Here is a 25,222-nt window from a genome sequence, read left to right as displayed (position 1 = left end):
CAATTAGATTATGGATTACTTGATACCTCCATCCATGAAGGTAAATGAGGCGTATGTAAATGGTATATAAGAAATAAAATTGCAATATTAGCACTTGTTTTGCATGTGTGTGATTATAATAAAAAAACAATCATTCAAGAAAACAAAAATACAAAAAAAACTAAAAATGTATTCAGGTTGTATTGTGATTTATTGTAGAAGCTTTGCATTAGCATTAGCATTGCAACTTTAGTTGTCCTGGTAACTAAACTGAAGGGAATATGGGAAATTAAGTTTGCCATTAACTATATGGTTGCTAAAACTTCTGTGGTACAAGAAAAGATAAAGAAATTGAAGCAGCAAATCACATGAAACATACCTTTCAGTGTTTTTGTTAGATGGGGGCAGTCATGCCAAACACAATATAAACTGTATTTTTGAGGCCTGAGTGACGCACCTAAATAGGTAAACATTCCTTTAACCTTTAACTCCTTTAGATCATTTAAAGATTTTCCTTGGGTTATTCTTGGCTACACCTGAGCTGAAGGACTCGTCAGGCTTGTCAGCATTGCTCAGCAATTATGTGACACTTCACTAATCTGGTCTGATAAGATTCGAGTAATGTATAAGTTAATTAAAACCACCAGAATCAGCAGCAGCAAGACTTCATAATCAGCATTTGTGAACATTTGGATTTAGTAGGTTACAGTGATCAGATTTCTGGATCAATATTTGACCATCCCCTTTGGAAAACTTTTTTTATTAAGTGAAACCGCGAGTTTAAAAGCAAGACTATCAAACGCAACCCAGCCTGCGCATCAAACTCCTTCCAATGTGGCATTTCCATAAAACCCTTAAGTGTTGATGTGAGTAGGTGGTGTATTGGCATGAATTGTGAGCCACTGATGATGTGCAGTTATATAATGGCCTCTGACCTACATGTCTATGCAGCACATGAATCTCTAAACACCTGCCTGCAGGAAACACACTGGGTGAATTTAAGTAGGTTGAACACATACAATTTCACTCGTCAGCTCGCTGCTCACTGACCCCATCGATGATTCCCACTCGTGGATGGAGGTCTCACACCCAGATCTTACCTCAGAGAATTTGTTCCACAGGTCATCTCGTGCCGCGTTCCCATACATGTGCGTCATCAAGTAATCCTGCAAACAGACAGAGACAGAGATCAATATTGGAAGAGAAATAAATTGGACTTGGACAGGAACGGTGAACTTGGGAAACACAATAAGCCGAAACAATAACATTACTAATCCGCTCAATTCAAGCTGAACATATGCAAATTAGCAGCAGATGTTTGGGTGTGATTGGCTGTCAGATCAAGGAGGACCATAAGGAGGCCAATTAGAGGCTGATTATGTTGTTCAAGTCGATGCTGCATCAGCGTGTCACAGAATGAGTAACATACAAATCAGCAACACAATTTTACAGGAGTTTATTTCAAGACAATGGTAAAGTTAAAATAAACACCCTGGGTTTTGAAAAAATAATGGGGGGAAATCATTAATTCATTCAGTGACTACAAACTAAAATACTCTTACAAAGAAGTAGCCTACTATGACGATATCTGATAATCATATTCGCACAAACCGTAAATGTGTTTACATGATACCCATGTACCACTTAAATTTAGTAAACATGGTTCTTTTTAAGTGAACATTTATAAATAACTAATATTTTTTTTTAAGATTTGAGAAGAAAATAAACACCTCACCATAAGTCAGCAAACTAAATCCAAGTACTTCAACATCAATCACAGACAAATGTGCAAAGTGAATGTAATGTCTGTAATGTTGTGAAGCTAAGACACTTGTGGGTGTTCATTTCACTGCTTAAATACTTTAATCTGTTAAACAGAGGCAGCGCTTGTGCCAGACGCTACATTATCAGTGTGTCAGTTCTGCCCTGCAGTCTCAGTCATACAGGTGGTGGGCGACATGAAGAAGGAGTCTGATCCTAGAGAGCACATTTACATTCATCTGATAAGAACATCAGGTGGGAAGCCTTTTCCCTGCTGTACGAGATTCATCGATGGCTCTCGAGTGACCGTGAGCGATAAACCCGTCAACTGTAATTCTCTTCCTGTTGCTGGAGTCAAGAGTACATGCTGACATAAAATAGCATGTTCTCTGTTAATTCTGGGGTGTGTGACATACAATGGACTGATTTTGAACTTCATTATAACTGTGTTTTAAAGGGATAATTCTCTCATTTTCCACACTTCTGTGGAATACATTCGTAAGTCATAAGAGAGCTTTGTGTGATGAAAAGATCAAAACAAGTTGAGTGGCTTTTGAGTGTATTCAATGAGACCTTAAAGAAGAAACGGTTTAAAGTGGATACTCAAAGACTATAAATTTGGATTTGGAATGACACAAGCATAAGCAGGGTTTTTATTTTAGGGTGAACTTGTCCTTTAATAAGGTAATTATTTTAGACTTTGTTTCATGAATCAAATCAAAGGGGGCACTTGCTGAAATGTGGACAGTCACAGCCGTCATGCTGAGAGGTTTGAGCAAATTGCATTGGGATCCTGAAAGCGTGACCCAGTCCAGCTGGCCGCCATCGCTCTACATGCACTGCTGAGCTCTCAGAGAGTCTGGGATTTGAGTCTGGAGCAGAACCAGATTCATGTTACCATCCTGATGAATCTGTTTAAAACCAGTGCAATTCCTCTTTTTTTCTCTCTCTCTATCTCTCTCCTCCAACATTGACCTGAAGAGAAGTGACCATGTGGTCCAATCTTTTCTCTGATAGGGCCGTCAGTGTGTTGTTATAATTTTGACACTGATGTGTTCTGCTGACCGCCACAGCTAGAGGAAAGACGAGTAAAAATATATCTAATTGCCACATCAGTCAGTCAGAGTATTTTTTGTGTGTATGTCCCATACGGAAATGTAATATATGTACACATATGAAATATACGTATAATAAATATATACACATAGAAAGTGAAAACATATGTGTATATATATATCTGCCCATATATAAAACCTATAAGAAAATGGAACAATTTCATAGATTGACATGTAAAACTAGCCCATACATGTTATGTATGTATAATAGTGTTTTTTATATACATTCACCTAAAGGATTATTAGGAACACCATACTAATACTGTGTTTGACCCCCTTTCGCCTTCAGAACTGCCTTAATTCTACGTGGCATTGATTCAACAAGGTGCTGAAAGCATTCTGTAGAAATGTTGGCCCATATTGATAGGATAGCATCTTGCAGTTGATGGAGATTTGTGGGATGCACATCCAGGGCACGAAGCTCCCGTTCCACCACATCCCAAAGATGCTCTATTGGGTTGAGATCTGGTGACTGTGGGGGCCATTTTAGTACAGTGAACTCATTGTCATGTTCAAGAAACCAATTTGAAATGATTCGAGCTTTGTGACATGGTGCATTATCCTGCTGGAAGTAGCCATCAGAGGATGGGTACATGGTGACCATAAAGGGATGGACACGGTCAGAAACAATGCTCAGGTAGGCCGTGGCATTTAAACGATGCCCAATTGGCACTAAGGGGCCTAAAGTGTGCCAAGAAAACATCCCCCACACCATTACACCACCACTACCAGCCTGCACAGTGGTAACAAGGCATGATGGATCCATGTTCTCATTCTGTTTACACCAAATTCTGACTCTACCATCTGAATGTCTCAACAGAAATCGAGACTCATCAGACCAGGCAACATTTTTCCAGTCTTCAACTGTCCAATTTTGGTGAGCTCTTGCAAATTGTAGCCCTTTTTCCGATTTGTGGTGAAGATGAGTGGTTCCAGGTGGGGTCTTCTGCTGTTGTAGCCTCAAGGTTGTGCGTGTCGTGGCTTCACAAATGCTTTGCTGCATACCTCGGTTGTAACGAGTGGTTATTTCAGTCAAAGCTGCTCTTCTATCAGCTTGAATCAGTCGGCCCATTCTCCTCTGACCTCTAGCATCAACAAGGCATTTTCGCCCACAGGACTGCCGCATACTGGATGTTTTTCCCTTTTCACACCATTCTTTGTAAACCCTAGAAATGGTTGTGCGTGAAAATCCCAGTAACTGAGCAGATTGTGAAATACTCAGACCGGCCCGTCTGGCACCAACAACCATGCCACGCTCAAAATTGCTTAAATCAGCTTTCTTTCCCATTCTGACATTCAGTTTGGAGTTCAGGAGATTGCCTTGACCAGGACCACACCCCTAAATGCATTGAAGCAACTGCCATGTGATTGGTTGATTAGATAATTGCATTAATGAGAAATTGAACAGGTGTTCCTAATAATCCTTTAGCTGAGTGTATATGTCACATATATAATGGTAAATGGATTGCATTTATATAGCACTTTAACAGACCCAGGGCCACCAAAACGCTTTACATATTGCCTCACATTCACCCATTCATTCATACACCGACGGCGGTGTCAGCCATAGGCACCATCCAGCTCGTCGAGAGCAGCTGGGGCTAGGTGTCTTGCTCATGGACACCTCAAAACTTGGTCAAGTGGAGCCGGGGAGCCGGGGATACCAACCTTTCGGTTTGTAGACAACCTACATGAACCACTGAGCCACTGCCGCCCCTATATAATTATCGATATAGAAATGATATAAATAAATTGTGGATTGTGTACACTTGTTAAAAGTTCAAGCTGTTCAAATAAGGGAAACAAGGAATAAATTAATAAGGAAACCATATGCATGTAAAATGTATGTATGTATGTTGTTTAAATAAATTGGCATACATAAATGTATCGATGACATATATGGTCATAACATACAATATTACGTAAACAATAATCATATACATCATCTTAATATATGTCAATATACTCATTTAATATGAAAAAAAAACAATTTATATATATATATATGTTATAAACTTATATCTAGAGATATGTATGTATGTGATAGCAACATATTGTCTTATATTTAGCATATATGATGCGATATAGGGACAAATATGTCATATATTACATTTCCGTGTGTGTGTGTGTGTGTGTGTTTGCGTGCGTGCGTGCGTATTCTAAATATCTCTAATAAATTATACAGAAGCTAGTTTGAATTTATTGATTTAAAATAATAAAATGCAAGGAAAACTGCACCACTTGTTCAAGAAATTTTTATTTCATAACTTGAAACAAACTAATGCATATATATAGAGAAAATAATATTTTTATTTTAAATATAACATTATTGGCATTCAAAATTAATATAATTATAATGAGATATGTACATAATTTGTTTGTGCCTTAAATGTATCTTTTTGAGATTGTATAAAGATGCTAAATTGTATATTTGACCGTTGTCCCTGCATTCGGCAGGTATAAATTGGCTGCTGAATGAGATTTTTGCAGTAATACCCACTCTGCTCATTTGCATACATTTGCATAGCAGTGAGGGACCACCCAGAGCCATTTTATGTTTGTGATGACATTTTCCAGTCTGCTTGGCCTATAAGTGTGTATTTTAATGACTGTGTTCCACCCACCACTGTTTAATGACCAAAACGCTCTTACAGACAGGAAAGAGAGAAAAACACACATACAGTGTTCCTCAAGCATTGGAGTTGACTAGCACTAACCATCTATCAATTACAGAGACTGGTGTTGCTATAAGCTAAGCTAATGTGACACTGTAATGAGAATAAACAATACATATCACAGACAAATAATGGGCATTTTTAATTTGGAAAAAATTTAATTTACTCCATCCTACATCTTCTAAATTTTATTCAATGTTACAAAGCACTCTGGGGCTGTTTTTAGCCAAACGACTCTATTTTAGTAGTGGGCATCATGTTGCTCTACCTTTCAGAAAAGCCTGTACTATACTTACATGTTGTACTTATGATGCCGAAAAGTCTGTCTACTAAGACAGCTAGGATCGGATCTAAAGACACACTTCATAACTCAACAGATTCCAGTGGGATGGTTGTGTGTGTGTAATTAATGTAATGTAATTAGCAAAGGCTAGTTACTCTTCTGACACTCTTCAGGACAGAATATTATCCTGAACGTCCCTTCATCAGATATTATAACCACATTCAGTTATGGTTCCTCATTCTGCAGAGCCAAATTACTTACCAAGGGAGACAAAAGATTGATCGCTTTCGATATGTAAATCCCCCGAAGCTAAAACAAGTTTTCTGTGAGAGCCTTCACCACAACAGTCAAAGCAGATCATAAATAATTCATTATTCATCCTTCTAAATGACTTCCCTCAAAAGTAATACAAGAAGAAATATGTCTACAATTTTCCTGCATATGAAAGTAATTTTGAGCCAATGGAGGTAGATTGTTTGGTGAGGTGCTGTGTTTACCTGTTCTTCCCATCAATCACACAGAGACAGACAGAGATACAGAAAGTTCCCATAAGAGAGAGAGACAGAAAACAGCAATAATGAGGCGGAACAGCCAAGCCAGAAGTGGCTATGGGGGAAAAAGAGGAAGATGAGAAAAACAGATCCTCTCTGTGTTCAAGAATGTTGGGAAATTGATTCCAGGAGTATCTGGCTATTTCATCCGTGTTCAGAAAGAATTACTAGCCCACAATATCCACAGGGATCTGATGGACTGTCATTCTCCAAGTCAGGATCCCTTTGAGAGCAAAAAACAGGACTATGAAGCACTGAATCCAGGGAAGAAGCTTCCCGCTGTTCCAAATCACATCCAGAGGATGAAGATGGACTGTAACATGCTGAAGTTTATTTCTCCAGGGCAGTAGCGCACTTGTCCTCTGCTATTCATAGGTCAAGCATTTCACATTTCCAACCGGAATGAATATTTCCTACATCCCATAATATGATCCATCTGAAAGTGGCTTTAAAAGCGATGGGCAGTGTGTGTAAATGAGACGGGAACACTTCATCACTCCAGCAGCTGTATGAGCCTAAGAACCATTCAGACTTCATCTATGACTCACACTTTTCTTTTATAAGAGACATTCATCCGCCCGCCTCACCATCCCATCCACCATTTACCAATAAAAACGCCCTCATCCTCCCTCATCCTCAGAGACTCAGAGAAAGAGAGTGAGAGAGAGAGAGAGAGAGAGAGAGAGAGAGAGAGAGAGAGAGAGAGAGAGAGAGAGAGAGAGAGAGAGAATGTCTGTCTGCTGCTTCAATTATGCAGAGACACGAGGAGGAGAAGAAATGCCACACAGAGCGAAAGACAGACACTGAGAGAATGAAATGAGCTTCAGTGAACAGAGAAACACAGACAGCAGAGGAGAGAGGAGAGATGGATCCTGGGAGAAGTAATGTGGTCTTTCTCCTCTTAAATACACAGACAGATCTAGAGGGGTTTAAGAGTTCTTCAGGTAGAAACATTGGTCAATACAACAAAAAGTTTAGAGAAATGAATGAATGAATGAATATTTTTATTAATTTAATTTGATAACACTTTATTTTATTTCGATGGTTCACTTTAGACATTGTTATACTAAAACTGGTTACACTTTATTTTAATGTGTCCCTGTTACAGTGTAATTATACATTGAAGAACTGAGTAATAATAATATTAAAACATGTACTTACAATAGGGTTTGGATTAAGGTGTGTTTTAGGATTAGATGGATGTAATTATGCAATTTATAGTAATTACTATTGTAACTAACTACATGTAACGTGTAAAAAAGACTATAAAGACTAGTCTTCTAATACTCTAATGAAAGTTAGTTGACATGCAGTTGTAAAGTTACATATAATATATCAAATGGAACATCAAAATAAAGTGTAACCTTTCATTTTAATCAATATTTACTTTTTCTTTCTTCCTTCTAAACATTTGTCAGAAATTATAAGATTAATCAAAAATAAGTTTATTGTGTTCCAATTATTTTATAAAAGATTTTAAAAAGGCCATAAATAAAGACAAAGATATTTTCCAGATATGCCCACCATGTCATATTGTTTTACTGATTAACCAATATTTAGACAGAATTGTTTGGCACATTTTCTTGCTTTTGCGCTAACCAGTATATTGATGTTGCTAATAATACCACAGGTTTACTATAGTAGATACTGGACAAAAGCAAACACAGTAATTACATTTATAGCCAGTCCAAGATATGTGAACACGTGTGCATCAAACACATCAGTCTACAGGTCAGACGTGTGTTTGTGCTGCGATATAAAGCTTGTGTGTGCAGCTGTTATATCTGTAAATGAAGCATTAAATCTACAGAAAACATGACCTGATTGTGCTTCCAGCTACAATAAACCACAACGTCAAAAATAACCCAGAACTAAGCTCTGAAACTGACAGCATCTCAGTCATAAAGAAATGAAATCAGAAGTTACTGATGTTTTGAAAAGTGATTATTTGGATCTGGAAGGTGAGGAATCTAAATGTGAGTCTTACACCTCTGAAAGTGTGTTAACTCACATGTCAAAGGAAGAGGGTTTTGGATTTAACACTCATTAATTTACAGATTTACTCTCACTGGATTCAAACCTGCAGCCTGTTTGTTCACGGCCAAATCCTTTAACCACTTTTCAGGATGTAGTTTCGTATAGAAGCCATACGGTATCCACAAAACTATTAATACATCAAGAGATCTACCTGTTCACTCCTGAGGGGCCTGCACTGGAAGACGGGACGCAGGACGAGCTTTACAGAAGATGAACATGTGACTATAAACAAACAGCACAACAAAAGCCTCTCCGTCCACCAACATCCACACAATACAAGACACTTGTGCTTTGATACAAATGATGTGTTTCATCAGATCTTGAGACTGTAAACCGGTTTAACACAGAGAATGATTCTGAAACTTCTGATTGTGTCTATTTCAGATATGAAATTAATTTATGGCACGAACATGTTTAATCGCTTGCCTGATTGTGTCACTTTCACCTCAAGCTTGATGGAAGCGCGTGACACGAAAACAAGCTGTTGTAGCTCTAAAGATAAGAGCGCATGTAAACCGACACAGTTGAATAATCTCACAAACGCTTTTAGCAAAAACATACGTGACACTCAGAAGACCTGAAGAGGCTTGAGAAATGAACATTTGTTGTGATAGTTTTAAATGATGCAAATTTGAAAAGTTAATTAAAAAGTTTTGGATTTATAACACAATCCTATTATAATGCTGAATGTATAATTCATACAAAGAGCCTTAAACATTCACAAGACATATTAGGAATAAAAACACACATGAGTGTGAAATTGTTTATGTCCACAAATATGAGAAGATGAAAACTGCCAGGATTACTGACTTACTGCCAGGATTATTCAGTTATTTGTTCGTTTAGTTTCATTTTCATGGACTTTTAGTTTGCTTCTCTTGGTTTCCTGTTTTCGGTTCCCGGTATCATTAGTTACTATGGTGATTGATGTGATCATGACACCTGTTATTCCATTAGTTTGTTATCTGTTCATATTTAAGTTCCTCATTTCCCTGCTTTCAGAGTCGGTTATTTTTTGTGTTTTAGCTTGGGCTGTTACGTTGCCATTGTCTTTTTGAATTACCTGTGTTCTTTTTGCTTATTAAATACTTTTGTTTTAGTGTAACAGTAGCTGTGTTTCCATTACCCTTCAAATTGCGCAAATTGAAATTGCGAATTAAAAATACACCGAATGGAAACACTTCAATTTCGCAAAAACTCCCATTTATCGCAAAAAGGTTTTTCCGCTCGCGTGAGGTGGTTTTTCAGGCAATTCGAAAAATAATTATTTCACAAAACTGCAATGGAAACAATTTTTGCGCATTTACAGGTCACCTGACATAGAAGACACACGGTAGGCTATGTTTGGACAGAATACGAGACACAGTTCTTTATTAAATTCATAAAAGACAAAAGAATTACAGGAATACTGGATTCTAAACCTCAAAGAAATGCCACAATCAAGACCTCGAAGCAGATATGAGGGAGAAACACCCAGAAGCACCTCATATGTGACCCTCTCAAGCATAAGGGTCTTTTCTTGCCATTAATGATTGAATAACACAAATATGTCTCCTTCGATTAATAAATATGACCAGTGCATTGGCTAGGATAAACATACACTTAGTAACGTCCGTTGCCATGATTTTTGGAATGACTTAAGTTAAAAATTAAGTTTTAGTCGCATAAAAACAGTTAATGGAAATGCCATCATTTCGCAATAGTTTTTTGTCGACATTTAGAGAAAAAATCAATTGATTAATAAAAAAATGTAAAAAAAAAAGCCCAAAAGTTTTGCTCAAATGTGTAATGGAAACACGTCTACTTACATTGAGGCCTCTCTGGAATAGTGTCTGTCCCATGACGTTCGCCAGCATCCGGATCAGAGCGGCTCCCTGCGGACACACAGCAAACACACGTTCAATAAAGACTGCTTATTTACACATGCAAAACCCAACAAAATAGCCTATACATCGTTTCCTAGCGTTTTGAACAGCATATCTGACATGCCGTCGATTACTACAAAAAATAATTTAAAAAATGTTCAAAATGTACATGAATCCACTTATTATGGAAGTCAATGGGGCAAATTATTCTGTAGGGTTTAAACGCATAAATGTGTTATTTGAACAGGAAAGTTGTCAAAATCATAATTCTAGTTGTGTGACTTCAAGGAGGATGAACTTCTGGTTATGTACATCGCAGAAAAAGTTTAATATTATTTAAGTTCAGTTATTATGCCACTGTTCAATTTCTAGCAGGTCTGGTTCATCTAAACAAGGAATCTATGTGGTGCTCCTGCTGTTTTCTGCTGTTTTATGAGTCTGTATCTTTTTTTTTTTTGATTTTGAGTGGCTTTGACATGCTCATTTGACAGCATCTAATTCCCATCCCTCCACAATCTGTATGATGAGTGTCACTTCCTGTTAGCGCTGGGGACTCGTGGGATGTTGTGGGATATCAGAGTCTATAGAGTGCGAGGAGGAAGTGACGAGGGACGGTCGAGTGTCAGTGTGACTGACAGAGTTCATAACCCAACAGAACCTTTAGGGAAACGGGGGGAGGGGCTTGATGAAGAGCAGGAGCCAATCACAAAACGGCCATGATCTGATTGACAGCTGGAGGGAGAGTTGACACAGAAATTCAAATCTTCAGTGGATGGAAGATTCTGTCTGTGTCTGAACTCTGATAGAGGAGAAAGATATTTCTTTCCTGCTCTTTGTGTCTTTGATGGCTTTCAGATGCTCAGCTGAGAGGATATATTTGGTGCCGGGTTTTTTTACAGTAAAGTGTGTTTCAGTGAGAAAGAGGTAATTAAATAGATGTCGTCTGGTCTGAGATTAAATGTTTATTGTGCCACTAAAGTCCCCAGAGCACACAACAACTCTGTGTAACAGTTTCTGTCCTCGACTTACTAAAAAACAAGCTTTTAATTAAACCTTTTTTCTTGCATATGTGAAGAGGCTTATAATAGCGTGAGTCCATTTACAATTCACAAAGATAAACTGAGATTTCTTTAGCTGGGAGAAAAATAACAAGAAAACTGAGCTGTTTACTGGACTCAATAAAAGAAAGTCTATTGGTGAAGTCCGCACACAAATAAATGCTGATTTAGACCGACGACACTGTTGTTTTACAAAGTCATTGTTCCTCTTCTACTGTTTTGCCAAATAAATAAAAAATTGTAAATTCAATTTGTTTCATTTTGAGTATGTACCAGTTCATTCAGTTCAGCTCAATAACCCTCGGTTAACGGTTAAAGGTTTATAATCATTTCCATTATGCAGATGAAGCCTGTAGGATTTTATGAGAGATTCACTTGCCTTCTTATATGCGATCCAGTCAAACACTCGGTCGATGTCTGTGGCTTCAAACACTTCCTGAGAGATCGGATGAGAACTGGCCAAACCATCCAATAGCATCACCTCATGAAGAACATCAGTCAGAAACCTCTGCTTCTCCTGTGGATGAGAGACTTTATTTATTTTTTACAGTATCAAACCATATAAACATGTCTCATAAAAGCTTCTGTTTTATTTTTAAAGTAAAAATAACTTTGAGCTGCTCTATAAATGAAATTAGAAAATTGTGTGTGTGTGTGTGTGTGTGTGTGTGTGTGTGTGTGTGTGTGTGTGTGTGTGTGTGTGTGTGTGTGTGTGTGTGTGTGTGTGTGTGTGTGTGTGTGTGTGTGTGTGTGTTGCACGGGGCAGGGGTCTTGCTATCTCTCTACTCTGATCAAATGTCTCCCTGTAGGATTCACTATAAAGACAGGTAGAAGTTTTGGGTCAGATGAAAAAGACCCTCATCATTCACTGTGTCGGTGGAGCAGCAGAGAGTCACAATCTCAAATGCAGTGAGTTGTTCAGCAGCACTTGAGGAAGATGTTACTCTGATCCCAGGTTAAAATGCCATGGTACTGCCATGCTTTTCTTTAATTTACCTTGACACATCATGTAAATATACAAATACAACATATTATATTACAATATGTACCAACGCCTAATGTGCATATTAAATGTTTGAATAAAATAATAATCACATGCTCCAGTGTTGTTGATCAACTTCTACTTTCAAAAGATGTTCAGCTAAACTAAACACACCATGAATGTAAAACTGCAAACTCTCATACATTTCAGTAAAATGTGACACTATTTTCCTGTAACTCATTTAAAAGTGGTGGTTTGCCAGTTACCGTACATTAAAATGGATTAAATATGAATCACATGAATTATATATGAACACATTACACTGCAGGTTCATATTCTAAGCATCTTTATAATGGGCCCTCTGGCAAAATCTCTGCACTGACTGACCAGATTCAAAACTAAGCTAAATTAAGATTTTATAATTTTATTGTCTTCTCATCTATATGTATTTATTAAATGTGAGTGACCAAGAGAAAGTCAGCAAACTATCAGCTGTTATAAACACATCTCGTTTTGATTCTCTGAATGTTTTATTTCCCCTTTATTTGTTGTCATTATGAATAACTCTTGGCCATTAAACCTTTTGGCATCTTGATTAAAAATCATGTTGAAGACATTAATCCAAGACAGCAGGATATTTTTAAAAAAGGGATTTGAGCTCCAACAAACAATGTACAGAAATAAGTCCAGAAACAAATATTTATCAAAACCCTTCATAGTTTTATGTCAAAATAATGAGACCAATTCTTTTAACCCAGTGATTCCTGGTTTCATGTAATGTGTTCAAACCTGATCTCATATTCTGATCATCTGCTAAAAGCAGATTAATTAAATGGCATACAGACATAGACAATCAATGCAAATCAATGCAGAGAATATGTATCTGAGCGCCAAACTAAGATTGATGTGTGATTGTTGGGTGACTTTTTATCATACATTGTATATTGTCTTCTATGGCTTTCATATGAATTCTTCCTTTTTGAGAATTTAATGAAGTGTGAAATTTCCTACAATAGAATTACATCTGTATAATTATCTTTAGATATCCGAGTCATACAAAACTGAAACATGCTTTGCTTAATGGACTGCTGTAATAATTTATCCTTCATTTTAAACTTCAGAGAGAAGATCTTAGAGGAAGTGCGACTTTTTGAAATCAGTGTCCTAATTTCTCAGGCTATTTATATCATCACTTAAGTGGTCTTGTAGAACAGAACCGCATGCGTTTCATGTCTTTACTTTCAGTATTTTCTGATGGACAATCACAAGTCTAGACTAATATAAGCTTTGCAGGTCAATGTAAATACTGTATATAGAAAGAATCAATATATGCAAATGGATCCTTCATGTTATTTCACAACATACATTATGGTGAATGTGAATACACAGAAACAGAGAAAGAGAAACCGACAGACAGAGAGAGAACAGCTGGTGATGTGGAGCTAATTTTATGTGAGTCACGTAGTGGGCAATATAAAATGAGTGCAATGAGAAGACCTTCCATCTGGCCCATATGTGCTCTCAACAAAGTGTTTACATCCAATGATACTTCATTTAGAAGCTGCTTATTAACGTCTCAACATCACCTGAAGTTTCTCATTGATCAACCACTTTAAGGCCAGGGATCATCAGTGAAGCCAGGCGTTAAGGTCAGCAGCTATGGAGCAATGCATGATGAGTAACTAAATCTCACTGAGAGCTTTTCTAGCATGACGGATGTTAGACAAAGGAGGACCGTCAACAGTCCAGTAGTTGAGAGCAGGTTAAGGGACCGATCGGCTGTTTTAATGACCTATTAAGGTTTTTTTCATATTTCTGGTTTAGACTCCTTCCTCTTGAAATGTGTAATATTATCCAAAATGTGGTAGGGAAATTCTTACAGTCATCCTATCAGGGCGCTGAATGTTTCCATCAAAACTTATCGGACGAGAAAGAAGCAATTGCTCCCTAAATGATGTTCCCTAAATGATCTCTCTGCTTGGCTGATGCTCCATAACCTAGGTTGAGCAGAGAGGTATGAAAAACTGGGACAGATGGGATGGGAAGGTCATTATGTCAATGAAAATGAGAGTGTATGAGCAGAAATCACACAAGTATTAAACAAGGGTGCTATACTGGCATATATCTTACTCAAATTAGACAAATAAATTACAAATTTAAATAAAACATTAAATAATAAACCTTTAATGTCAAAGGTAAACAGTAGCAAAATGTATTGCTTTAGACTGAACTTACTCTTAGCATATACCACTCTTAGTGTACACTATGTCCAGTCCAGTCTAAGACATGTCTGAACAACTGAACATAGTCAGTGAATCATAAATGAGCAGAAGATGCAAACATATTTAATCTGAACGACTGCTAATTCACTGTAAAGAATGAGCTAACAGGGAACTTTCTCAGAAATTCCCCAACGTCAAGACAATTTTCTTTAAAAGTTATAAACAAACATTCTTCCAGTAAGGTCAATAGAAAGTTTGTTAAAAGTTTTCTGGTATTTAATAATGTTCTCAAAACGTTATCACAAAACATTATTGTGGCGAGGGACGGCCGAGGGACGTGAGAGGACGGCGCGAGGCCGGTGGTGCGATTGCTATGAGCAACACCTGTATAGCACACCGGTCTCGCATCTCTCACGGAGGAGCGGAAGCATAAAGGGGGAGCGACGACATTAATGATCGAGAGAGGAACAGGCCTGATTTTAGTTGTTCTGGTTTTTGTATTTGTGTTTTATTTTAGCCAGCAGTAGTCCGCGAGGGGCTGCTGGCGGTATTTTAGTTTGTTTATTTTATTTTAAATAAAGTTTGTTAAATGTTCTCCGGTTCCCGCCTCCTTCTTCCCTGAACATTGTTACACTGGTGTCGAAACCCGGGAAGAGGGAGGAACGCGCTGTCAGAGAGTCCTCGCCGCTGTGTGGAATCCGCGGTGCCATCGAGCATGGTGCGCGAGTCGCCGCCGCTCGCCGTGGGCCGGAGCCTGCTGCCATCCGCCGGGCAGGGGAGGAGCAGGGAGCGGGGGACTCGCGGCCATGGACGCTCGAGGCGGTACACTGGAGTGAGTTGCCGGGGGGACGGCCGAGCTCGCTGCCGGCCGCCTGGGAGTTGGAGGGGCAGCTGCCGTCCGGGAGGGAGCGGGGGAGTCGCCGCCGCTCGCCGTGGGCCGGAGCCTGCTGCCGTCCACCAGCAAAGGGGAGGAGCAGGGAGCGGGGGACTCCTGCCGTCTGCCCTAGATCCCAAGGAGCCGTCGCCGTCCACCGGGCGGCGGAGGAGTGTCGAGCCGTCCATCGAGGGCTACCCAGCGTCATCGCCAGGCAACGCGGAGGAGATCGCCCAGCTGGTGGAGGACCATGATGGCAGCGCGTTGTGGGAACCGGACCATGTTTTTTTTTTGTTTTGTTTTTCCCTCTCTCCCCTCTCTCGATCTGTCGCTCCTCATGCTTCCGTCTACGTTTCCCTCGGCTTGTACACCCCAGGGATCGCCGCCGCCGGGGGGGGGGAGTAGGCACAGGCTCGTGGGTGCCCCCCCGGCCTGTGAGGGGCGATGGGGGTATGTGGCGAGGGACGGCCGAGGGACGTGAGAGGACGGCGCGAGGCCGGTGGTGCGATTGCTATGAGCAACACCTGTATAGCACACCGGTCTCGCATCTCTCACGGAGGAGCGGAAGCATAAAGGGGGAGCGACGACATTAATGATCGAGAGAGGAACAGGCCTGATTTTAGTTGTTCTGGTTTTTGTATTTGTGTTTTATTTTAGCCAGCAGTAGTCCGCGAGGGGCTGCTGGCGGTATTTTAGTTTGTTTATTTTATTTTAAATAAAGTTTGTTAAATGTTCTCCGGTTCCCGCCTCCTTCTTCCCTGAACATTGTTACAATTATCTATACATTGTTCATGCAGTTCTGTTCAAGTGCATCACAATAGCAACATTACAGACCACTGATCATAGATACATGATCATTGGTCATAGATACACCTAAAATATAATATCCAGATCCCAATGAAAAGAAGGGCCTTCAAAAGAACTGCGGGATTGTATCATTCTTCAAAAATAGGTTGCCGTATAGGCGGTGCTATAAGGTGGAAGTCATGTTCATGACTCCAGAAATTCACATAAGAGATTCATAATGTTCAAATAGTGACTGAAGAAGTCTTTGAAGGTGTTTGACTTCCTCCTGGTGTTCACAAACACTCCTGGATTTATTTATCATCCAATAACACAGGAATATCATGATATGATTGTGTTCTTGGACGCACCTGGTCTGGTAAAATAGCCTCTTAATTCTTGGCTATTATACAACAATTCTGAACCTATGGACTCCTGTGGGTCGGTGAGCATTGTCAACTGAAGCCAGGCTTTTACTTTCTCCAAACGTGAACCCATGTGGATGGGGGAAATGGATGTGGACGAATCAGTAGACCATAAAACGTTTTGTTCTTGCACTGTATTTAAAGGAGTTTGGATTTACTCTAGTTTATGTGTGCCACCACAAATTCCAGCTCTGTGAAACTCCACAGTAAATTAGCAGTTTTAGGCCTCATCCACACTACTCCGTTTTAGTTTAGAAATGGAGAATTAAAACGAATACGATCTCCGTCCACACCAGCGTTTTAGCTGCGTATTAGAATTGATCTCCGTCCACATTAAAACAACTGAAAACGCGGATCACGTCACCATTCACCTACACTGGGCATGTGCGTGCCGATGCAAAATGGAATCAGATTGACTATGATTTCACCGAGGTTGATAAGTGGCGATCTGGACATTCGAAAGTTTTCGCAACATTCCTCAGGAACCACAACTTCATTGATAAAATTATCCCACCATGCGCTGGTTCTTCCAGGCTTAACCCAAAACCGACGCTCCAAGTACGGTCGATTCTGCCGCTGCAGACGGGAATTGTCACAGATCGCTCGAATAATAGCTTGCGTCCGGCGCTTGTAGGCAGTTATAGCATTGTAAAATGCAGAATTTACTTGCACTAATGTAACTTGTAGTCCAGGCTTTTGTTGTATGTTTTCTTCCGTTGTATGATGACACCCAGAGAGCTGAGTGTGAGCCTCTGCGTCATCGTTTCTAAAGTGCTTCGTTTTGACCCGTCTACACTAAAACGCCGGAGATTCAAAATGTAAAATGGGGTCGGCAGCGTTTCTAAACTTCTCTGTTTTAGGTCTTCGTTTTTGCCGTTTTAGTGTGGACGGGAGGTGCAAACGTAGCAAAAGGTCTGCGTTTCTAAACTAAAACGTAGTAGTGTGGATGGGGCCTTAGTTCAGACTGACACAGAGGTGTGGCACTAATGTAGTTTGTCTTTTCCCACTGAATAACTTTTGCCAACTAGCACAGGTAAGAATGTGTTGTTCAGAATGCATTATGATCAGAAGCTCACCAATCTGTCTGTGCCACTATAATATTATTTCACAGCTCTCTTCTGATAATTGATTGAACATCTGGAAGAGACTACATATAGATTAAGCTTCATTAAAACGGCAAAATATGATGGCATAATCACCGGTTGCTGTGGCAATGCAGCAGGACTGAAACATAGAAACGTGATAACAGAGCTCAACACCATTAAATATGATTCCTTCTGCACATGAAGTCAAACTCAAACCATAATAACCGTTGAAACAGTTGGAAAAATTTGTTCTTTACAAGCTCATAATGAACCAGTCCATGCATGCCTCCATTTTGCCTGCTAATTCACAACGAATGCACCCATTAACTTATTGTAAAACATTGTCCTTTGAGCTACCGAAAGAGAAACAATGGGACTAAAACACAAAATTAAATAGTATTATTTTGTGTTGTCTTTTTGCCACTTCTATTCAGAAATGTTAAAGAAAGGACAATAAATGATAGAGGATGACTAGAATTGAGCACCATGGTTCAATATTTTGAAGCATAATGCATTTACTGCTAATCTACAACTTCAACAATTATAAAAGAATTTAATTAAATACCAGCTGAGGATAGTGACCACATATTCTGACATCTCTCTTGGTCAAGTTGAGATGAGAACAAACAATACTAGTTTTTTTAGAGTGATGATACTGGTCATGCTGAGTGACACTGACCAGGCAGCAGTGATACAATTACAATCAGACAGTTGACTGACCCAACACTGAGAAATCACTGGACAGAGCAACTCAACCCACAGAGAGACCAAAAAAAAAGAGAATCTGTACCTCCTCAAAATAACCAAACAACTGATCTTTTACTTGATATGAAACAGAGTAAACAAGGAGTAAACATCCGTAAAATGTGAGATTTATTGGTCTTGAGAGGCTGTTATCAACATTTACAGACAATCAAACATTGAGCAATCGAAGTATATATAGCACTCAAATGCACCGCAAGAGAATTGTAGTTCACTTTCGTTGTCACTCCGAGTTACGTCGGATGACGACGAATGGGGTTTCGCTTAGAACACCTATCGAATTCGAGTATTACAAAACGACCCAATGGCAAAGAAATGCCATGGGTCTGCGGAATTTGCATGGCGTAACTCCGCCCCACCTCGTGGGTATAAAAGGAGGAAGCCGGCAGCAAGCAGATATGTTTTCGCTTCGGAGGCAAGAATATTTCTTCACTCCACAGTCATCTCTGACTTCGCTCTACGAGACGAGCTTCTCTCTCCGATGTTGGTGTGACGGCGATCTGCAGCGAGCTCACAGTGCCTGCTGATCTGTGCAGTGATCTGCCAGTGTGTGTGTGTCTCCCTGTGTGCTTCAACATCTCGACGGCTCGCCCGTGCATTTCTGGTTGCAGCGGACTGGTATCGGACTCTGATGGGCACGAGCGCTGTCTAGTGTGTTTGGGCTTTGATCATGCTTGAACAGCGCTCGTGGATAACTCATGTTCTCTCTGGGAACGTGATCATTGCGTCATATATAGGTCGAGACTCGGTGAACTCGCAAGAGTGAGAGTCCCCTCACCCACCCCCCGATCTTCAGCTGGTGGCCAGGGTGACCTGAGGGTTTTGGTCTGGAACAAGGCGCCGACTCTGTGTCCGCGACCCCAGCCCCCCTCTTTAATGACGGTGCCCACTAGCGAACTGATGATTCCACGAGTCTACCCTCGGGTGGCCCGTGTGTTTTCATTTGAAGCTACAGAGGATGAAGCTGTGTCTGTAGCAGCATCACTAGGTGGGCTTGATTCTTCTGGAAATGACGACTCGTCACAACTGCCACCCTCTGGTGTGCATACGGTGTGCCTGAGTCTGATCCGGAGATGACGGCCATGCTTTCCCGGGACGATTGGTTTTTGGGTGAGGCCGCCGACCCGCGTCCACGGCAAACCCCAATATCTTTCCTCCCGGACGTGCATGATGAGATCACGGGTCCGCTCGTTGGTCTCATCCGCCTTTCCTCCCCTCAGGGGCCGCTGCCCATGGGTACACTGGGGTCCCCCCGGTTGAACGCTCTGTTGCCATACTACTGTGTCCTCAGAGTGCTTCCCGGCGCAATCCTAAGCACCCGTCCAAAGCCTGTAGTTCTTTTCGTGTACACTAATCTGTGGCGAAATCCTATAGTGCCACAGGACAGGCAGCCGCCTCACTGCATCCCATGACCGTTCTGCTGGTTTACCTGACCCAGATGCTCATGGACATGCAGGAGGGTGGGACTGACTGAGCTGCGCGCCGCCGCTGACCTTGCTCTCCGAGCGACGAAAGTGGCCGTACGCTCTCGGAGTCAGGTGATGTTCACCATTCTTGGGCTGACCAGTCTGATGTGCAAGATGTCGGGCGGACCCGTCTGCTCAACATCCACATCTCCCATGTCGGCCTCTTCGGCGGTGCGGTTGAGTGCTTCTGCCCAACAGTTCTCAACCGCCCATGAGCAGATTGAGGTTATTCTGCCCGACGGCCCCGCCGTCCGCTCAGATCCCTCAGTCTGCCCACCGCCGAAGGCGCCCTCCTAGGGTTACCCGGGCCTGGCTCTGGAAGACCGTAGGGGGGATGCCACAGCCCTCTCCAGCCCCGCCCCCCGCTAGACGCTGGATTAAGCGGCACTTTTGAGATGGGCTGCTCAGAGATGAGACTCAGTTCTTTCCAGGAGTTGGTAGCAGGGCCACTCCTTTCCCCGGTGGAGGGCTGGCGAAGAATCCTTATTCAGAAAGAACTGACTCTCTCGTCTCTGAGCATATAGAGTTCTCGGACGACACAGAGCGCCGCCCACAAGCCGTGCTCTCCTCGTCCCCCTCTGTCCCAGAGGCGGTTGACACGGCGTGCCATCCACGGACCGCTTCGCCCCTGTCCCCCTCTGTCACCAGACCCCTGACAGAGCAGGCCCCCATGGAACGCTGGTCCTTCCCTGGCCTCCTCTGTCAGGGTGCGGTTATGACATTGCCCCCACACCGGGCCGCTATGCCGTCCACGTCTGGGCCGGTCATTCCGCTTTGCTGCACCACGTCTGTGGTTCTTGACGCCGCTGGCACAGTTGGGAGCCTGCCTAGAGCTTCCCTTCTGTTCCGCTGGGTCGAGCAAACCGTCGGCTAGGCTTGCGATTCAGTTTGCACGGCCTCCTCCCCGCTTCAGGGGAGTCTGCTCCACTTTGGTCGGTGGCTATGCCCCTATCATAGAGCGGCGGTTGCTACCCTACTGGCGATGGGTGCGATTGAGACTGTTCCTCCAGCCGAAATGAGGTCCGGGTTTACAGCCCCTACCTCATTGTCCCGGAGAAGTCTGGTGGGTTACGGCCAATCCTGGACCTACGCATCTGAACCGCTCCCTTCACAGGCTGCCGTTCAAGATGCTCCTGGCCAAACGCATTTCTGGATGTGTGCGGCCACAGGATTGGTTTGCAGCGATCGACCTGAAGGACGCCTACTTTTATGTCTCTGTTCTCCTTCGACTCAGACCAGACCTACGGTTTGCTGTCAGGGCACGCGCATATCAGTACGCTGTTCTCCCATTCGGGCTAGCCCTGTCTCCTCGTGCCTTCACAAAGGTTGTTGAGGCAGCCCTTGTTCCTCCATGGGAACACGGGGTTCACATCCTGAACTATCTCGGTGACTGGCTGTCTTAAGCTCACTCCTGAGACCAGGTTTGCGAATACAGGGACCCAGTGCTCCGGCACCTAGCTCGTCTGGGCCTTCGGGTCAACTGGGAAAGGAGGAAACTTTGCCCCGTGCAGAGGAGCTCTTTTCTCGGTATGGACTTGGTCGCCTTCTCCACTCAGCCATTGCTGACTTGCCTGAGACTATCAAGCGCAAGAGTGCGGTTCCACTGAAGTTTTTTCAGAGGCTCCTGGGGCATATGGCATCTGCAGCCTTGGTACGCCGCTCAGATTGCTTCATATGAGACCGCTTCAGCTTTGGCTTCGCGACCGAGTCCCGAGGTGGGCATGGCAACACAGAACCCTCGGAGTACCAGTTACTCCGACCTGCCGTCAGTACTCACCCCGTGGTCGAACCTCAGTTTTCTACGGGCCCGAGTGCCCCTGGAACGAGCTTCCCGGCATGTTGTTGTCTCAACAGATGCCTCCACGGGCTGGGGCGCCATGTGCAATGGACATGCTGTCACACTCTCATGTTGAGCACAAATGCTCCTGAAAAATTCTGTGAGATTTATCACACCCAGGTGTTGAGCAGAAATGCTCCTGAAGTTCAGTGAATTTCTTCACACTTAGGTGTTGAGCAAGGTTGCTCCTGAAGCTCAGTGATTCTCGCATGTAGTGTTGAGCAGTATGGCATGTCTATTGGCTCGAGTTGCTGGCAGTACGCCTTGCCCTGCACCGCTTCCGGGCGTTGCTCAGGGGTCAACACGTACTAGTCCGATCAGACAGTACCGCCACGGTAGCGTACATCAACCGTCAAGGTGGTCTACGCTCGCGCCGTATGTCGCAACTCGCCCTCCACCTCCTCTTATGGAGTCAGAAGCATCTAGGTCGCTTCGAGCCATTTTCATTCCCGGAGTCCTGAACTGTGCAGCCGACGAGCTCTCACGGCTTCAGCCCCTTCCTGGATAATGGCGACTCCATCCCCAGTCGGTTCAGCTGATTTGGGACCAGTTCAGGGACGCACAGATAGATCTGTTTGCCTCTCACGACTCGAACCATTTCGACGTGTATTATTCCCTGACCGAAGGCACGCTCAGCACGGATGCACTGGCGCACAGCTGGCCGAGGGGCGCAAATATGCATTCCCCCAGTGAGCCTTCTTGCGCAGACCTTGCGCAAGGTCAGGGAGGACGAGGTGCAGGTCATCCTGGTTGCCCCTTACTGGCCCAACCGGACCTGGTTCCCCGAACTAGTACTCCTCGCGACAGCACCTCCCTGGCCGATCCCTCTGAGGAAGAACCTTCTTTCTCTAGGACGGCACCCTATGGCACCCTCGTCCCGATCTCTGGAACCTCCACGTGTGGCTCCACGACGGGACGAGGTAGGTTTGAGTACCCTACCACCAGCGGTGGTGGCTACCATCACTTCCGCTAGGGCGTCGTCCACGAGACACGTCTATGCGTTGAAGTGGAACCTCTTCGTCAGCTGATGCTCTTCTCACCGAGAAGACCCCCGGAGATGCTCGATCAGCGTTGTGCTTTCCTTCCTTCAACAGGGGCTGGAGCGAAGGCTGTCTCCCTCCACCCTGAAGGTCTATGTTGCCGCTATTGCCGCACACCATGACCTCATCGAAGGTAAGTCGGTGGGGAAGCACGACCTGGTCATCAGGTTCCTGAGAGGAGCGAGGAGACTAAATCCACCTCGCCCCCTTGGGACCTCTCAGTGGTTCTAACTGCCCTGAAGAGTGCTCCGTTTGAGCCACTGCAATCAGTCGAGCTTAAATTCCTGTCTATGAAGACAGCGCTCCTGGTTGCACTGGCATCCATCAAGAGGGTAGGGGACCTGCACGCATTCTCCGTTGACGAAGCGTGCCTGGAATTCGGGCCGGCTTACTCTCACGTGATCCTGAGACCCCGGCCTGGATATGTGCCCAAGGTTCAAACCACTCCCTTCCGGGACCAGGTGGTGAACCTGCAAGCGCTGCCCCCGGAGGAGGCAGACCCAGCCTTGGCACTGCTCTGTCCAGTACGCGCTCTCCGCGCCTATGTAGACAGGACGCAGTGTTTCAGGACCTCAGACCAGCTCTTTGTCTGTTATGGTGGGAAGCTGAAGGGAAAGGCTCTCTCCAAGCAAAGGTTGTCTCACTGGATAGTGGACGCCATTGCTTTGGCATACCAGCAGCAAGGTCGACCGTGCCCCCTTGGTGTGACTGCCCACTCCACCCGGAGTGTGGCATCCTCTTGGGCTCTAGCGCATGGCGCCTCGCTAACAGACATCTGCAGAGCTGCAGGCTGGGCAACACCTAACACATTCGCCAGATTCTACAATCTCCGAGTGGAGCCAGTGTCCTCTCATGTACTCGCTTCAACCAGCTAGTACTGGACCCCGCTCAGGTGTCTTCGCCTGCTCGCCATTCCACTCCACGGACTGGATACATGCGATATTCTCCTCAGGTGAGCTTCCCCTAAAGCCCTGAGTTCCTCCAGCACTCCTGACGTTGGCGCCAGTGTCTATTGCCTGTGCGTCGGCTAGGTGCCTCCCGTGTGCATGGTCCCTCCCCTGAGCGACCCCCACATGTGTATTTCCACTGTAAGCCTCTCGGAGCATGTGTCTTTCCCTTGACAAGCCACCTTGCCTCCCCTGGGGTTGAAATATTCCACCTGCGGCTGGATACCCCAGTGTTCTCCATATGTTCCTTCGGGTCATATGTGTATTCTCTAAGCCCCCCCCCCCCTCCGGGTTGGCATTAATTGCATACTTCCCCTAGCTTGGGATATGCTTCCCAGTGTACCTTGGTATACCTGTGTTAAATGGAGTCCTTCGTCCAGTCTCGACAGGGGTCTCGATTTACGCAGGGCACTGGAAGACAGCTGAGAAGGTGGCGTGATTAGACTGGTAACCCCATTCGTCGTCATCCGACGTAACTCGGAGTGACAAGGAAAGGGAACGTCTACGGTTACGTATGTAACCCTCGTTCCCTAAGTAGGGAACGGAGACGTTACGTCTGCCTGCCACTTTCCGCTGTACCGCGGGGATCGCCTGAGCTCAGTCTTGGCTCCTCAGCGAAGAAACATATCTGCTTGCTGCCGGCTTCCTCCTTTTATACCCACGAGGTGGGGCGGAGTTACGCCATGCAAATTCCGCAGACCCATGGCATTTCTTTGCCATTGGCTCGTTTTGTAATACTCGAAGTCGATAGGTGTTCTAAGCGAAACCCCATTCGTCGTCATCCGACGTAACGTCTACGTTCCCTACTCAGGGAACGAGGGTTACATACGTAACCGTAGACGTTTTCTGCTCAAAAGAATTTTGGCACAAGAAGAAATGCTCAAGATCATGTGTATGTGAAAAGCATTGAAAATTTGCACTTATTTTAGGAGACTGAATGGCATGAAAACCATCAAAACTCTCTCTGTAAGAATGTATATACAGTATAATCTATTGTTTCATATAAAAGCTTTTTTCCACTCAAAGTTATGTATGATTCATTTAATGAAATTAACTGAATATTACAGTTCTCACATCTGAGCAACAACTCACCATGTTCCACTTGGGAAAGAGGAAATCAGTCCCGATGTACTCGAAGTAATGAGCGAATCCCTCCTTCAGCCAAACGTCCTCCCACCAAACCGGTGTGACTAGATCGCCAAACCACTAGAAAAAAAGAAATGAACCATCAATCATCAACCGAGAATCACAGGGACCATTACAAAAATCAATTTTATGTTCACCTGGAAAGAATTATGACAAACGTTTGTACAAAAAGTGTTCATGGGTAAACTGAAACCAAACTTTATTTGGACAGAGCATCAGGAAAATATAGACTGTCCTATTCATCCAGTATCACCAAAAGCATATTTCATCTATTAGAAAAGTCCAAAACACCAGAAAAAAAACTATCATCCTTCAGAAGTAGAAGTACA

At 43.3% G+C, this 25,222-nt stretch overlaps 1 protein-coding gene across 1 annotated transcript in view; it reads right to left on the bottom strand.

The window, feature by feature from the left end:
• The window catches only part of LOC143741709 (thyrotropin-releasing hormone-degrading ectoenzyme-like), a 139,465-nt gene that overhangs the window by 43,470 nt on the left and 70,773 nt on the right, over positions 1-25,222 (bottom strand). The window contains exons 5-8 of the mRNA XM_077234036.1: positions 24,840-24,953; positions 11,704-11,841; positions 10,210-10,275; positions 1,080-1,145 (exon numbers count right to left, since the gene is read on the bottom strand). Of these exons, the coding sequence (XP_077090151.1) occupies positions 1,080-1,145; positions 10,210-10,275; positions 11,704-11,841; positions 24,840-24,953 (384 nt within the window). The remainder of the gene's footprint in view (positions 1-1,079; positions 1,146-10,209; positions 10,276-11,703; positions 11,842-24,839; positions 24,954-25,222) is intronic.

The sequence above is a fragment of the Siphateles boraxobius genome, unplaced genomic scaffold (genome assembly GCF_051911475.1).
Source record: "Siphateles boraxobius isolate OS27281-9 unplaced genomic scaffold, OSU_SipBor_1 19, whole genome shotgun sequence".
Lineage (NCBI taxonomy): Eukaryota > Metazoa > Chordata > Actinopteri > Cypriniformes > Leuciscidae > Siphateles > Siphateles boraxobius.
The sequence above is the reverse complement of the archived record's forward strand: the minus strand, read 5'-3'. Positions and strand labels throughout refer to the sequence as shown.